Below are 13776 nucleotides of genomic sequence, written 5' to 3' on the forward strand. Positions count from 1 at the left end.
CAAACCTCATTTCACTTACAAGATCTACTCAAATTATGACCTTACAAAAAGACTGCTACTATCAGAAAAATCAGGGCCACACTGGAACCATGAGAAGAAAAAGTAGATTTTTACTTTTCAGTAAAATGGTTCAAATTTACATCACTCCAGATATTTTAATCAGTGAAATTGCACTTACACGTTCTCCAACAGCACCATCCCGTCCCGGAGTACCGTCATTACCAGCTGGACCCTATAAAGAAACACATTTGAAAAAAGAATTAACTGAGTAATAAAAAAAAAAAATCACATTCCAATTGTCAGAAAAATTATAGCATGTTTCCCACCTCTCTTCCATATTATAAATTAGCATTTATGGAAATTTCAGTAGAAGCAAGTCTTCTACCATATTTTTATTACTTTGATCTGCTTGTAAAATTATTAACACATTCTTATATTTTTGGTGCCAATTTTAAATACAGTTTTATTTAAGACACATATTTTCCACTTATAATATAGTACTTCTAAAGTACAATATCATTACCTTTCCCTGTGTACATATTTCATATTCAAGTGTTAAGAATGCCCATTATTTACTATAGCAGCTCCACTTTAAGACTGTCCTGGAATTTGCTATAGATTTGGGTTCTTCAGTGTTTGGTGTTGGTTGGCTTAACCTCTTCAATGGTGGGCCCAGAGGTGCCACCAGATGGAGGAGCTCCACCACCAGGGAGGCCCCTGGACACTCCTCCTGGTGTGCCTCCTACACTTAATCTAAATTCTTACTTTCTATTTTTTATATTAAAAAAAATAGGAGTTCCTGGTGTGGCTCAGTGGAAATGAATCTGACTGGCATCCATGAGGACGCAGGTTTGATCCTGGGCCTTGCTCAGTGAGTTAAGAATCTGGCATTGCCGTGAACTGTGGTGTATGTTGCAAATGCGGCTCAGATCTGGTGTTGCTGTGGCTGGTAGCTACAGCTCCGATGGGCTGGCGGCTACAGCTCCGATGCAATCCCTAGCCTGGGAACTTCCATATGTCATAGGTGTGGCCCCAAAAAGGCAAAAAAGAAAAATATTCAAAGTCTTTGAAATAAATAGACAAAAAAATCCATTCCTGGTATTTTACATTTTGTTTATATTACCATTGTATGGTTTTCCTCACTTTTACTAACCCGAATAATACCCTGAAAGTTCTGAAATAATTATGTTTAGATACTAAATTACTTTTAAAAACATATAGTCTTCTTTCCCTATTTTCTTTCCTTTTTTTTTTCCCCAGAACTATACTTTTACCACTTGATCAAAAATTGCTCTGAAAGGCATTGTTTCTTTCAAGAAAATGTGACATTAACTGTTTTGTGATTTACTCAATAAAGCACTGAAGAGAGGAAATTCCAAATTGCAACTTCTCAAATTACCTTTCCAAAGCTGATTTCCTCTCAAAAGAGCCTAAGGGAACATGATATCCATAATGTTACTTTATAGGGACACTTAAGCAAAATGATCTCTGCTTACTTTGCCCTTTTCACAAGCTGGAACAATTATATTAATCCTATCACCATAAAACTTGGCAATTCTGATAAATATGCCATAACAGAATGAAATAATAACAAGATAAAAGACAAATGGTTATGTTCTTTCACCTTCAAAACAATTTGGCAACAGCTTAAATCATCAAAAATACTTGATTCCAGAATAGATGGTCAGAGCAAAGACATCAATATCATTACCTTTCCCTTACGTCATCATTTAGTCAACTCTTTAGAGAAGAATACATTAAAAAACACCACTAGGAAACTTCCTTCACGTCAAAAGTACAATTTCTAAATTTCTAAATTGATTGGTAAATAAAAAAATGTCCCCATGACACTGAGCTAGGAAGGGGAGAGCGATTTTCACTACAGTACTTACCTCAGGTCCTGGTTCTCCCACAGGGCCATTTGAGCCTGGGGGTCCCACAGGTCCAGGGGGGCCTTTATCTCCTGGTGCACCAGTCGGTCCTACTTTTCCTGGTGTGCCCTGAAATAAAAGTATAAATAAGGCAACCACTTCTGAAGAAGTTAAGGATGTCAGTTCACATCAAGGCTATGTTTATTCAAACAGCATCCCCACCCCTCCTTCTATGAGAATAATTGTCCATTATTCCACAACACCTGCGTCACTGGAGTGCCTTCTGAAGGGATTGCCTACTTCTTATCGCACTCATCTTGACATATCAAAGTAACCTTTGCACCAACTCAGATGCACTTTGGGTTCTAATCTGAGGTACTGTCATCAGTTCTGGATGTCTTTCTTGAATCTGCATCACTAGTAAGATGTGCTCATCTTTATTCATTTTGCCTTCACTTCCCTTTATTTCTATATCCTGGCACTTTGGTCTCACTATTGGCAGAGTTTACTTCCAGGTTCCATGGCTCACCTCCATAACACCAAAACATCCCTTAACCCCTGGTTTGCTGGTTTCAGATCTCCATCCACATGTCCCCAGTTCCAAGGTGCCAGCAGTACCTCTCTCTGTCTTCATTCTATATAAAACATCTTTTTTTTTTTCCCCTCAAACATGTAAACTTTCAGCAGTAAAATTTAGTCTCTTCAAAGCTAACTTTTATCCTTACTCTAGGGAATATGAGATTCTTCACAGCCTTCAGGGACCAGGAGATTACTTTCAGAATCCTTCTTTATAGTTCACCCCACTTTCACCTCCAGTATGACTTTAGCTCAACTACTTCTTCCCTTTGATGGTTTATGAAAACTTACTCTCTGAACTGTGAAATACGAATGTTTCTGTTAGGCATGTTTATTTAAAAAGAGGCTACCTACTCACCAGGAGATCATCCCCCTTCTCCAACTCAATGATATTTTTAATCTTTGAAGAAAGATTTAGAGTCACCCAAAATCCATATCCTTATTTGTCTACTTCTCTAGTCCCGGGGTTAAATAAATATATTTTTCAAAGGCTTTTGAAGGTACTTAAGTAAAGAATTTGACATTTCAAGTCAAAAGGCTTCTGAGATATTCAGAATTTGTGTCTGAAAAAGACTTGTTTATTAAGAAAAAAACATAAATCCTCTCTTCACAAGTTATATTACCCATAATCAGATGAAATATTGACCAATACAGCTACTCACTGCTGGGCCTGGAAGGCCAGGCATCCCTCGCTCTCCACGCTGCCCGGGCATGCCGACGATTCCTCTTTGCCCAGTAGTTCCAGCTGGACCCGGGGGACCATCTGGACCCTAATTTTGAAGACAAACTATAATGAGAAGTTCTCCAGGGAAAACCATATGCAAGCACTTTATAACAGATCACAGCTTTACCGATTTTTTTGGTATGAGAATAAGTTCTCTGTTCCATAAAACCATCTACTTTTGAGTAGTCATAATGTGTAATTCACACCAAACCTCTAACATGATTTAAAGGTGAGAATGGCTCATTAGTTGGGAAGGAACTTGAATATTAATGTGAATATTGGTAGAATAAAAGAGGTAGCTATTTGGGCAAATATGTTTCCTCTTTTAGAATGACAAGGAAATTTTTAAAACAAAGAAAATAAATAGGGCTCTATCTAAATACATTATGTTGAGGCATATGAATCAAATAAAATAGTTTGCTTTAAAAAGTTTTCTTCATTCAGTATGGATATTTAACAAAAAAAAAAATGTTTCGTTGTTAGTTTTTGAAAACCATATCCATTACTGTTGTATTTTTGTATCTGTACATACACTTTTTTCCTAGAGCACAGAATAGTAAATTAAAAACTTATAGGGTACAAGGCACTTAAAGGATTACAAAAGTGCCCAGGATAATATATAACCAATTTCTCTGTGGCAGTCGTTATTATGGGTTTCTACTAGTAAATATTCCAGTTAGAGATAGTCTAGAACCAAGATGCAAACTTACAGGTTGCCCATCTTCTCCTGGGTCCCCTTTGTCTCCTGGGCCACCAGGAGGGCCAGCTGGTCCTCTATCTCCCACTCGCCCGTGAGAGCCGGGGTCTCCACGAAGACCTGGAGGTCCCTCCTTCCCAGGTTCCCCTAAGGGCCCTGCAGGTCCTGGAGCTCCCTAGTACAACACAGAAAGAGATCCAGAAGGGCAAAGTAGAAGCCACGTTAGAAGACCTAATGCCATTAGAGGGAGATTCCCAAGCCTTACAGGTCCATTTTTCCTATCAGTCACTCAGTGGGTTTAAATAAAACATAATACACAACTGCAGATTCATTTCCCAGAGGAAAATCTAAATTATTTGCAGATGACTACCTTTGAGTCATTATTAAAACTATGCTGACAATATTATAAATCAGCTATATTTCAACTGAAAAAATTAAAGATAAAAGTAAAGTGATTTGGAATTTTTTTTAAAAAGTGTGTGTTGAATTAACTTGAATTTTGAAACCTCATAAGGCTCTGACCCAACTATGAATATGTAATATTTATTCTGTATGATTTGATGTTATAATGAAATAATAACATCTCCTAACTGAAAAAAAAATTATTATTAGCACACAAAACTGTTAGTATTTAGCTGCCAAATGAAGTAATAGTCAAACATTGGGGTTAAAAGGACTTGTAAATAAACTCCTCTAAGAAACATTGGATGATTAAAGATGGATTTGCCTGACAACATACCAGTATGAATTACTGGGACAAGAGTAATTAGGTCAACAAATAGGTCAACAAATCATTAAGAGATTAAACAAAAGAACCAAAATAACTCAAATACATATATGTGTAGCATAATATTATGTATATGTATGTGTGTATTTTTATGTGTGTATGTAATTACTCCACTATTAATGATCTGAATTACTGAATTGACTTACAGTAGGACCTGGGGGTCCAACTCTGCCAGCAGAACCAGGAAATCCTGTAGCACCCTAGAAATATAATATCACACAATGTTATTTTTTTATTATAGTTGACCTACAATGTTTTATCAATTTCTGCTGTACAGCTGAGTGACCCAGTCATACATATATATATACATACATACATTCTTTTTCTCACATTATCCTTATGTTCCATCACAAGTGACTAGATACAGTTCCCTGTGCTGTATTGCCGGATCTCATTGCTATCCACTCCAAATGCAATAGTTTGCATCTACTAACCCCAAACTCCCAGTCCATCAGACTCCCTCCCTCTCCCTCTTGGCAACCACATGTCTAAACAATTTTAAAGTAAAAATTAGCTACACATACTTTCTAGGGTCTATTTTTTTACAGGGATACTTAGGCCTTTATATTCCACTCCCTGTTTGTGATCAATATATTTTTTTTTCTTGAATCCTATGTGTTTGAGAATGGATCTGGATTAATTGGTAGGAAGGATGCTATTTTTCTCTGTCCACCTTCCATTTATCTCAAATATATATAAGTATGTTCAAGGTAAGGCCTAGAACCACATCAATATTTTATATAACAGAAATATAAAGTATTTTCACATTATTTATTCCCTCTTCTACAGGTAATATATTACTTATGTTACATATGAGGCAGCTAGGCCTCCAAGATCATAAGACTAATGTTAACCCAGATTGTCATCAAAGTAAAGTGCTTTCTACTACAGTACAGTTATACAACTAATACCTTGTTATAGCTTCCAATTAACTTAAAATGGCTATAAAGTACTAGACGTCTGTATCTAGCTGTGTGTAATTTCCAGAGCTTCAAACCAACTTACAGGAGGACCCTGAGTTCCTCGACCACCTTTCAGTCCAGGAACACCATTAGGACCCTAAATAGAAACAAACAAAAGACTGCTGAGGTAAAGAAAGACGGTCTAAACATAAGGTTTACATTGGCACTGGACTCAAGTTGTGTCTCTCTTTTTTTAGACTTACATGAGGGCCTGGGGATCCTGCTAGACCTTGTGGTCCAGGAGACCCAGCATCTCCCTTCTGTCCTGGCTCCCCAGGTTCACCTTTTACTCCAGGCTGCCCATCAGGACCCTATATCAATTGAATAATTATGCAATTGATTTTAACACTTACAGACAAATCATTTTATAATAATTATTACTAACAAACCATTTTTTTATATATTGTAAATTGCTTTGTAATCGCTATAAAAGCATGAAAGTAGAAAATATTCCAATGAGATTTTTGAAGATGGTCTGAAAAAATAAGTTATCCCACCACATTTTTACTATAGCAAATATATATATATAATCAAAATAATGTAAATTCATCCATTTTTGTGTCAATGAAAAAATGTATTGAAAATGAGAATATTGCCTAGAAAACTATGTTTTCCAGACTCTTGAATATACTTTCAAAACATATGACAATGATAATTAGACTTATTGCTGTAACAAGAATAATGACCATTTGCAAATTAAGGATATTGGAAAATTATACCTGGGGTCCAGCAAAACCAACAGCTCCAGTTGGGCCATTTTCACCACGAGAACCCTAGAAGAACACAAACATTACCGTAGCTTTCACACATTATTCTAAGCAGGAACAGTATTTTAAAATACAATTATATAATTCTGTAGTGTTTTATAATGTATATATAAAGAAAGTAGACATATTGCTTGAGGCAGCCTCATAAAGGTGATGTAGAGATAAGGGTCATAGAAAAAATTTCCAAGGCCCAAGTCTCAAAGGAGCTTATAAATATTTAATAAATGAGGTGCTTACCTAAACTTAATAGACAGTATAGAAATAATCCACTGATTTTTTTAAGTTTAATGAGAAAATTAAAAGGTAAAACCAGGAAGTTAAAAGAAACTTAAATCCAGTGGGCATGGTTTTATATTAAAAAATCAAAACAAAATGATGAATTGTTTTACTGCTCTATCTCATACTAAAGAACATCAAAATACTGTCACTTACAGGATTGCCACGGGAGCCAGGTGGGCCAACTAAACCTCGAGGGCCAGGTTCACCCTAGAAAGCAGATTTTAGGTGGTTATTGTCCAATGCAGTAACAAAACATAGTCCAACTATAGGGCACTGGGCTCTAGATGTGGGGCAGATGGAGGAGAACTCTGTGGTAAACTCTAGCCCAACCATAATATTTTATGAAAGAGAAAACACTACGAAAAAGAGCCGTCATTCAATCTCATGATTTTGAGTCCACAAAGTAACAATTTGTGAATTACCTTTTCTCCGGTGGGACCTGCAGGACCTGGAGGACCCAAGGGACCTGGAAGGCCCTGTCAATTAACAGAACATAAGCATATTGAGGAAAAGAATGGACAGAAATTTTGAAGTTTAAATAAACTAACAAAGAAAGGACCATATTGTTATGGCTTAGCTGCATGTGTAAAACACGACCTGTAATAAATGATATAATCTGCATCTCCTCAATGTTTTCCTATCTAGCCTAAAACAATTTCCACTGGATTTTCTCCACAAAATGTGAATCTCTTTCATCCAACTCAACTCATCCATATATAACACTGTCTTTAAACAGCACTACGTTACTGTTACCCTTCAACAAATGTTTCTATGTTTCTTGGCCTATTTAATTTTGCTAATACCCATGTGAAATTGGACTACAGATTGAAAAGAGGCTTTTCTTCTTTCATATAGAATACTAAATTCTTAAATTATGCTGATGAAATATCTCATTTTTTTTTTTTAAAAGGGAGGAGTTCCCGTTGTGGCTCAGTGGAAACGGATCTGACTAGTATCTATGAGGACACAGGTTAGATCCCTGTCCTCCCTCAGTGGGTTAAGGATCCAGTGTTGCCTTGAGCTGTGGTGTAGGTCGCAGACACGGCTTGGATCCTACCTCGCTGTGGCTGTGGTGTAGGCTGCCAGCTATAGCTCCAATTTGACCCCTAGCCTGGGAACCTCCATATGCCATGGGTGCCGCCCTAAAAAGACAAAAAAAAAAAAAGGTAAAAAAAAGTGAAATTGTGCTAATGCATTCAGTCTTCTGCTTTCTCCTGAGGTAAAAAGGAGTGGCACTACCCAGCTACACTGAAGTTGACAGCTTCCGTCACTCACAGTATAGGGGACTAGCTACTGCATGGAGTTTCCTTGACACATGGTCACAATCTTTACACTGCTGTTTAATCTTTCAAACTGGAGTTCTTCGCCAGACAACTTTTCTCTATGATATTTGCGCATTTGCCTCTTCACGAGCCTCCCAGATATTCTTTTGTCATTTAATTTCCATATGCATTACTAAAGAAACTTAAGGAACAGTGATTTTTTAATTGTATATTTTTGACAAGAACATGAGAAAACTGATCTTAAATTCTCTAGCTCTATAATAAAACAATATTCCGCCAGTCATTTACCTAATATACTTCTTTAAAGGATCTGATTAAATATAAAGATGACTTCATTAAACTCACACTTTTTTCATACAGAGAAAAAAATGTTATTCATTTTTTCCTTTACCATGAGATTACAGCAAATACCCTGCTTCTTCTGCAAAACAGTACATTTCCCTCACTAAAAATAAAGCTGGCATTGCTTAAATCTTGATCCTATTACACTGAATTTTCGAAGTAATTCAAAGGAATAGTACAAACGCATTTCAAATTTCTCCTTAAACTATCAATGCATCACTCCTTCAAACAGCACATCACTACTTACGGTGCATTCCAGACCAACCATGATATGAAATACAAACAGCAAACCAGATTTACTTACACTGTATTTGACATATTAAACCAAATATTAGATTTAATTAAAAAGCAAGAGACAATTTGTGTTCATAAATTTCCTAAACTATTTCGTCCTTAATTAGCTTTTTAGAAAAAAAGGGATAATTATCACTAAGGCTAAAACTTTTCTATAATATACTTTATTTTTTAATCAAAAGTTAAAATAATCACCGTATTAACAGTGGCTCAATGGGCAGAATAAAAATATTAACAGTGGCTTTGTATCATCTCTTATTTATTATTTATTTTTTAAATTAAAAACAAATTTTTGGGCCACACATGTGATATGTGGAAGTTCCTGGGCCAGGGACTGAACCCTGAGCCACAGCAGTAATCAGAGCCATAGCAGTGACAATGTTGGATTGCTCACCCACTGAGCCACCAGGCAACTCTGAGTGCCATCTCTTTTTTAATAATACAGCTGCTATTGTCAGGGCACAGGATGACAACTAACAACAAAGCATGTCATACTAAAACAGAAACTATTTATCAAATATCAAGAACTATTTCCAGGAAATATTGAACATCTGAGTGACTGTAACTACCTGAGATAATCATTCATGTCTGAAAATATATTTTTAATCTGATTGCCTGATTATCCTTGGAATTGCAAATACATTCTATTTTTGAGGACATAAGGCTAATTAAATGTCAATTTTTGACAGGAGTTAAACAATGCTTTGAGGTCAACAATGCTTCTTTACATTTCACTTATTCAGTCTCTTTATTGATGAAAGTATTAACGATGATTCATCAAGCAGTAATTTTCTCAACCCAACATGTAGTATATTGCAAAACATTTATCACACCTTTGTCTACTCTATAAAATTCTACTTGCCTGCACTGGAATGAAATCTAAAATGACTCATTAGATCATTATTCTTTTTTTTTTTTTTTGTCTTTTCAGGGCCGCACTCGTGGCATATGAAAGTTCCAAGGGTAGGGGTCTAATCGGAGCTACAGCTGCCAGCCTACACCAGAGCCACAGCAATGTGGGATCCAAGCTGTGTTTGCGATCTACACCACAGTTCACAGCAACGCCGGATCCTTAACCCACTGAGCAAGGCCAGGGATCAAACCCACAACCTCATGGTTCCTAGTCGGATTCGTTTCCACTGCGCCATGAGGGGAACTCCTAGATCATCACTCTAATTTTAAAATTGCACATGAAATTAAAGGATGATAAAGATAAAAAGGGCCCCACTGCTTAAAGCACCAATCTCACATGCACAGTAATATGTCTTATTTCATTCTCTCAATAACGACTTTACAGAGTTCCCTCATGGCTCAGTGGAAATGAAATCTGACTAGCATCCATGAGGATGCAGGTTCGATCCCTGGCCTCACTCAGTGAGTTAAGGATACGATGTTGCCATGAGCTGTAGTGTAGGTCGCAGACCAGGCTTGGATCTGGTGTTGCTGTGGCAGTGGCTACAACTCGATTCGACCCCTAGCCTAGGAACTCCCACATGCCGAGGGTATGGCCCTAAAAAGACCAATAACAGTAATAAGAATAAGTAATAATAATAGTAATAAGAATAATAATAATGACTTTCCTTTTTGGCTTGTTCTAAGTTAAGGTAAGCAAAATTAATATCTATGGTCAATCAACGTCAAATCTAAAATTTAATCATTTTCCAAATCCTGACCACCATGGAAACATGAACTTTATTTTGGAAAGTTCAGGCAAATTCATATGATAATCATGACGTTGATTCCTGGCCCAGGTGATAAAATGAATGATTTCACTTACTCTCGCTCCATCATTTCCAGCTGTGCCTTCAGCACCTTTCTCTCCTATGCCTCCCTGGGAAAAAAACACAAAACACCATTTAGTCAGTCAATTTCTTTATCCTGTACTTCCGTGGAAGCTTCATGACAGCAGGGATTTATCTCTTATGTCCATAGCTGTATCCCCTTGAGCCTAGAACAATGCCCCCAGACTGTGCATTTTTCTCTCTCTCTCCCCATATATATAAATATGAGAAGAAAGAAAGAATCAATTAATGAATGACTTGTGATTCAGGATGGTAGAAGTCTGCCCAGGAGATCCTTACCAGTAGAAAGTCTAAATGGATGAACTAAAAAAACCAAACTTACTCTGTCACCCTTGGGGCCAGGAGTTCCTGCAATTCCTCTTTCTCCCGGCATACCTTGAAGACCTGGTGGGCCTGTATCTCCAGGGGTCCCACTTGGTCCTGGACTGCCCTAGAATGAACCAACAATAAGTTAGCTCACCTACATGTTAAGGTTGAATCACAGAGAATTTCTGTTTTGGTAGGGCAAATAGAATCTCAGCAATTTCATATGGTTTAACATAGTGCTTAATATTTTTCATTTAGGAAAATTGTCTCATTCACTAAAAAAAAATCAGACCTTCCTGTTTTGATTGTTGGTTTATGCTTTCAATGTCTCTTTTGGGAAATTCAGTACCAATTAAAATAAAATGACAGAGTTGCCTTTTTTTTTTTTGGCAATAGGCTTAGGGATTCTAATAAAAAAAAAAGACATTACATTTAGAGAATAGAATATTCTTTTCTTTCTCTAAAGAACCCATGATATTAAGCTGGTTTTCAGGCTCATTGAGTAATTAAATTGAAGAAGATCTTATGCAATCACCTGTCCCTTGAAGATGATAAGGATATTGTATGATCACGGAAATTTGTCTTCAATTGTTTGCACTGAAGTTGGCCACAATGTCTTTTACCAATTTTAAAATGGCATCCAAAAAGAAATGGTACTGATTTTTGCCTTATTATGTACTCTACTTTCAGATTTCAAAAATGACATATGTTCATATATTTAGTAAGCAGAATTATAGAAACTAAGACAAGAAAAAGGAGATTAGGAATACCTTCTAATATACTATGCAACTTTAAATTTCCTATCTCTGCTTATTAATAAAAGTCATTAAAAATTTTCGTAAATAAATATTAGAAATGTGTTTGCATATGAGAATGCAACACTACTTTGTACCATGTACTACTTTGTACTACCATAAATCCCATCACAGAAGAGACTCCTTTTTTAGCTGACTCTTTATTGCCAAAGAAAAGCCAAGTAGGTGCTCATTAAATATTTGTTAAAGAATAAAGTAAATAATCAAGTATTTTGTAAAAACAAGAGATACATATTCTAGTACCATCATGTGTTATTAAGCAGTGATTTTAGAACATTTTAAAACACCGAGCTCATGACCATACTTACTTTTGGGCCATCAGGACCATGTCCTCCAGCCATTCCCTTCTCACCAGGAAGTCCAGTTATTCCTGGTTCTCCTCTTTCCCCTGGATTTCCTCGTTCTCCCTAGCAGAACATAGGAATGACAAACAGACTCAGTGCTTGATCTGAAAATGGGTGAAAAATGTTTCTGGAAATCTGAAAAATGAGTTCTATTGGGGAAAAATTTAGAAATAAGCAACTTGAAGTAAGCATACGCAGTTTCACAGGACAAAATATCTTTCATAAGATTAACTTTCATTGAGTATAAGAATTTTAATGATTAAAATAAAGCCTGGTTTAAGATTAAAGATGCTCTTTTAAAATGAAGCCAATGGAAACTCAGTTAATCATGAAGAAAATACTTACTCTAGGTCCTAATGGGCCAACTGCTCCAGGATCTCCAGGAACACCCTATAAAATAATTTTTTTAATGAATAACTGTCACCTATTTTAGGTATTTATTAGAAATATTTCCAGATCATATAGCTAATTTCTTTTAACATACTATTTGAAGTCTGACTGACTAAGCCCATAATAGTGAAAAAGGAAAAATGTGTATCGCCTCTCATAAATGACGGATTATCACTTATATTGCATGGAAATACTTTTCCAGAAAAATTTATACTATACCCAAATGATTAATCCTTATCAAGGAGTATATGCAAAATATTATCTCATTAGCTTTTTTGGTGACAATAAATGTAAGCAAAGGCTTTTTATTTCATAATGGAATGTGAAAAACTTTTAATAAAAGTAAATTAAAAGCAATGAATTATTAATCTTTTAAATAGACCAAATTCAATTCAATTTAGTAAATATTTCTTGAACATGTAAAATGGACAAGACTCTACTAGGAATTGTGAATTCAAACTAATGTAGTTTGAGCTTAACTAAAGGAAAATTTGTCATTTTAAACTTCTCTGTCTGATATGGATAATAACTGTATCATGTAGGTGTCCAATCTTGTCCCTCGAAATGCACTGGCTTTGCTGTAGCCTAATCTTCCTAAAACCCAAATCTAATAGTATTTCTCTCAACTTAAAAGCCCTTTGTTAGCTTCCCATTACTCTAATAATAAGAAAAAATTAGACTTGAACTAAGACTTTCCATAATGGGGCCCCTGTTACCCTCCAGGCTCATCTTCACCCTCCTCAAGTTGTATTCCACATTCCTGACTTACCAAACTTGCTTAAATTTCATTAGCAAGCTTTTGTGCTTGCTATTCCCATTTCCTGGAGTATTTTCTTTCTTTCTTTCTTCTTTTTTTTTTTTTTTTTTTTTTTTTTGCCACCTGCAGCATATGGAAGTTCCTAGGCTAGGGGTCAAATTGGAGCCATAGCAATGCCATATCTGAGCTACATCTGCAACCTACACCACAGCTCAGGGCAATGCTGGATCCTTAACCCACTGAGCGAGGTCAGGGATTGAACCTGCGTCCTCATGGATAGAGTTGGGTTCATTACCACTGAGCCACGACAGGAACTCCTAGAGCATTTTTTCACCTTCCCTCCTCCTGCTTATCATCACTCATCCTTCAGATATCATAAAAGATACTACTTGTTCAGGAAAATTTTCCTAAACTCCGAAGTCTGAGTTAGGTGCATCCTCTAGATTTACACATACTGTGCCTCGCCTACCATAGCATTTAGAATATTCTATTGTTGCAACTGACTTCCTACACTGTCTCTTATTAGAATAATATGTAAGGGCACGGTCCATGTCCATATGGTTCAGTTGGTTAAGACCAAGGTTTAGTAGAGCTTAGCACAGAGTGCAGAGCAAATATTGGTTGAACAGTTAAATGAATGAATAAGTCACTCAAAAAAATTAAATACACCAATGTGCTGGTAAAATGATAGAGATAAAATGGTAAGTTTCTGTGCATAACCATTTATGAATCCTCCAGTAAAACTCTACAGTTACAATAAGATATATTTAGTGATTAAGA

General features: G+C 36.2%; 1 protein-coding gene across 1 annotated transcript in view; it reads right to left on the reverse strand.

The window, feature by feature from the left end:
* COL5A2 (collagen type V alpha 2 chain) overlaps positions 1 to 13776 on the reverse strand; it is a 144932-nt gene that overhangs the window by 16447 nt on the left and 114709 nt on the right. The window contains exons 32-45 of the mRNA XM_047773048.1: positions 12195 to 12239; positions 11814 to 11912; positions 10707 to 10814; positions 10360 to 10413; positions 7086 to 7139; positions 6817 to 6870; positions 6337 to 6390; positions 5821 to 5928; positions 5661 to 5714; positions 4802 to 4855; positions 3882 to 4043; positions 3110 to 3217; positions 1893 to 2000; positions 179 to 232 (exon numbers count right to left, since the gene is read on the reverse strand). Of these exons, the coding sequence (XP_047629004.1) occupies positions 179 to 232; positions 1893 to 2000; positions 3110 to 3217; positions 3882 to 4043; positions 4802 to 4855; positions 5661 to 5714; positions 5821 to 5928; positions 6337 to 6390; positions 6817 to 6870; positions 7086 to 7139; positions 10360 to 10413; positions 10707 to 10814; positions 11814 to 11912; positions 12195 to 12239 (1116 nt within the window). The remainder of the gene's footprint in view (positions 1 to 178; positions 233 to 1892; positions 2001 to 3109; positions 3218 to 3881; positions 4044 to 4801; positions 4856 to 5660; positions 5715 to 5820; positions 5929 to 6336; positions 6391 to 6816; positions 6871 to 7085; positions 7140 to 10359; positions 10414 to 10706; positions 10815 to 11813; positions 11913 to 12194; positions 12240 to 13776) is intronic.

The sequence above is a fragment of the Phacochoerus africanus genome, chromosome 3 (genome assembly GCF_016906955.1).
Source record: "Phacochoerus africanus isolate WHEZ1 chromosome 3, ROS_Pafr_v1, whole genome shotgun sequence".
In the NCBI taxonomy this organism is placed as follows: Eukaryota; Metazoa; Chordata; class Mammalia; order Artiodactyla; family Suidae; genus Phacochoerus; species Phacochoerus africanus.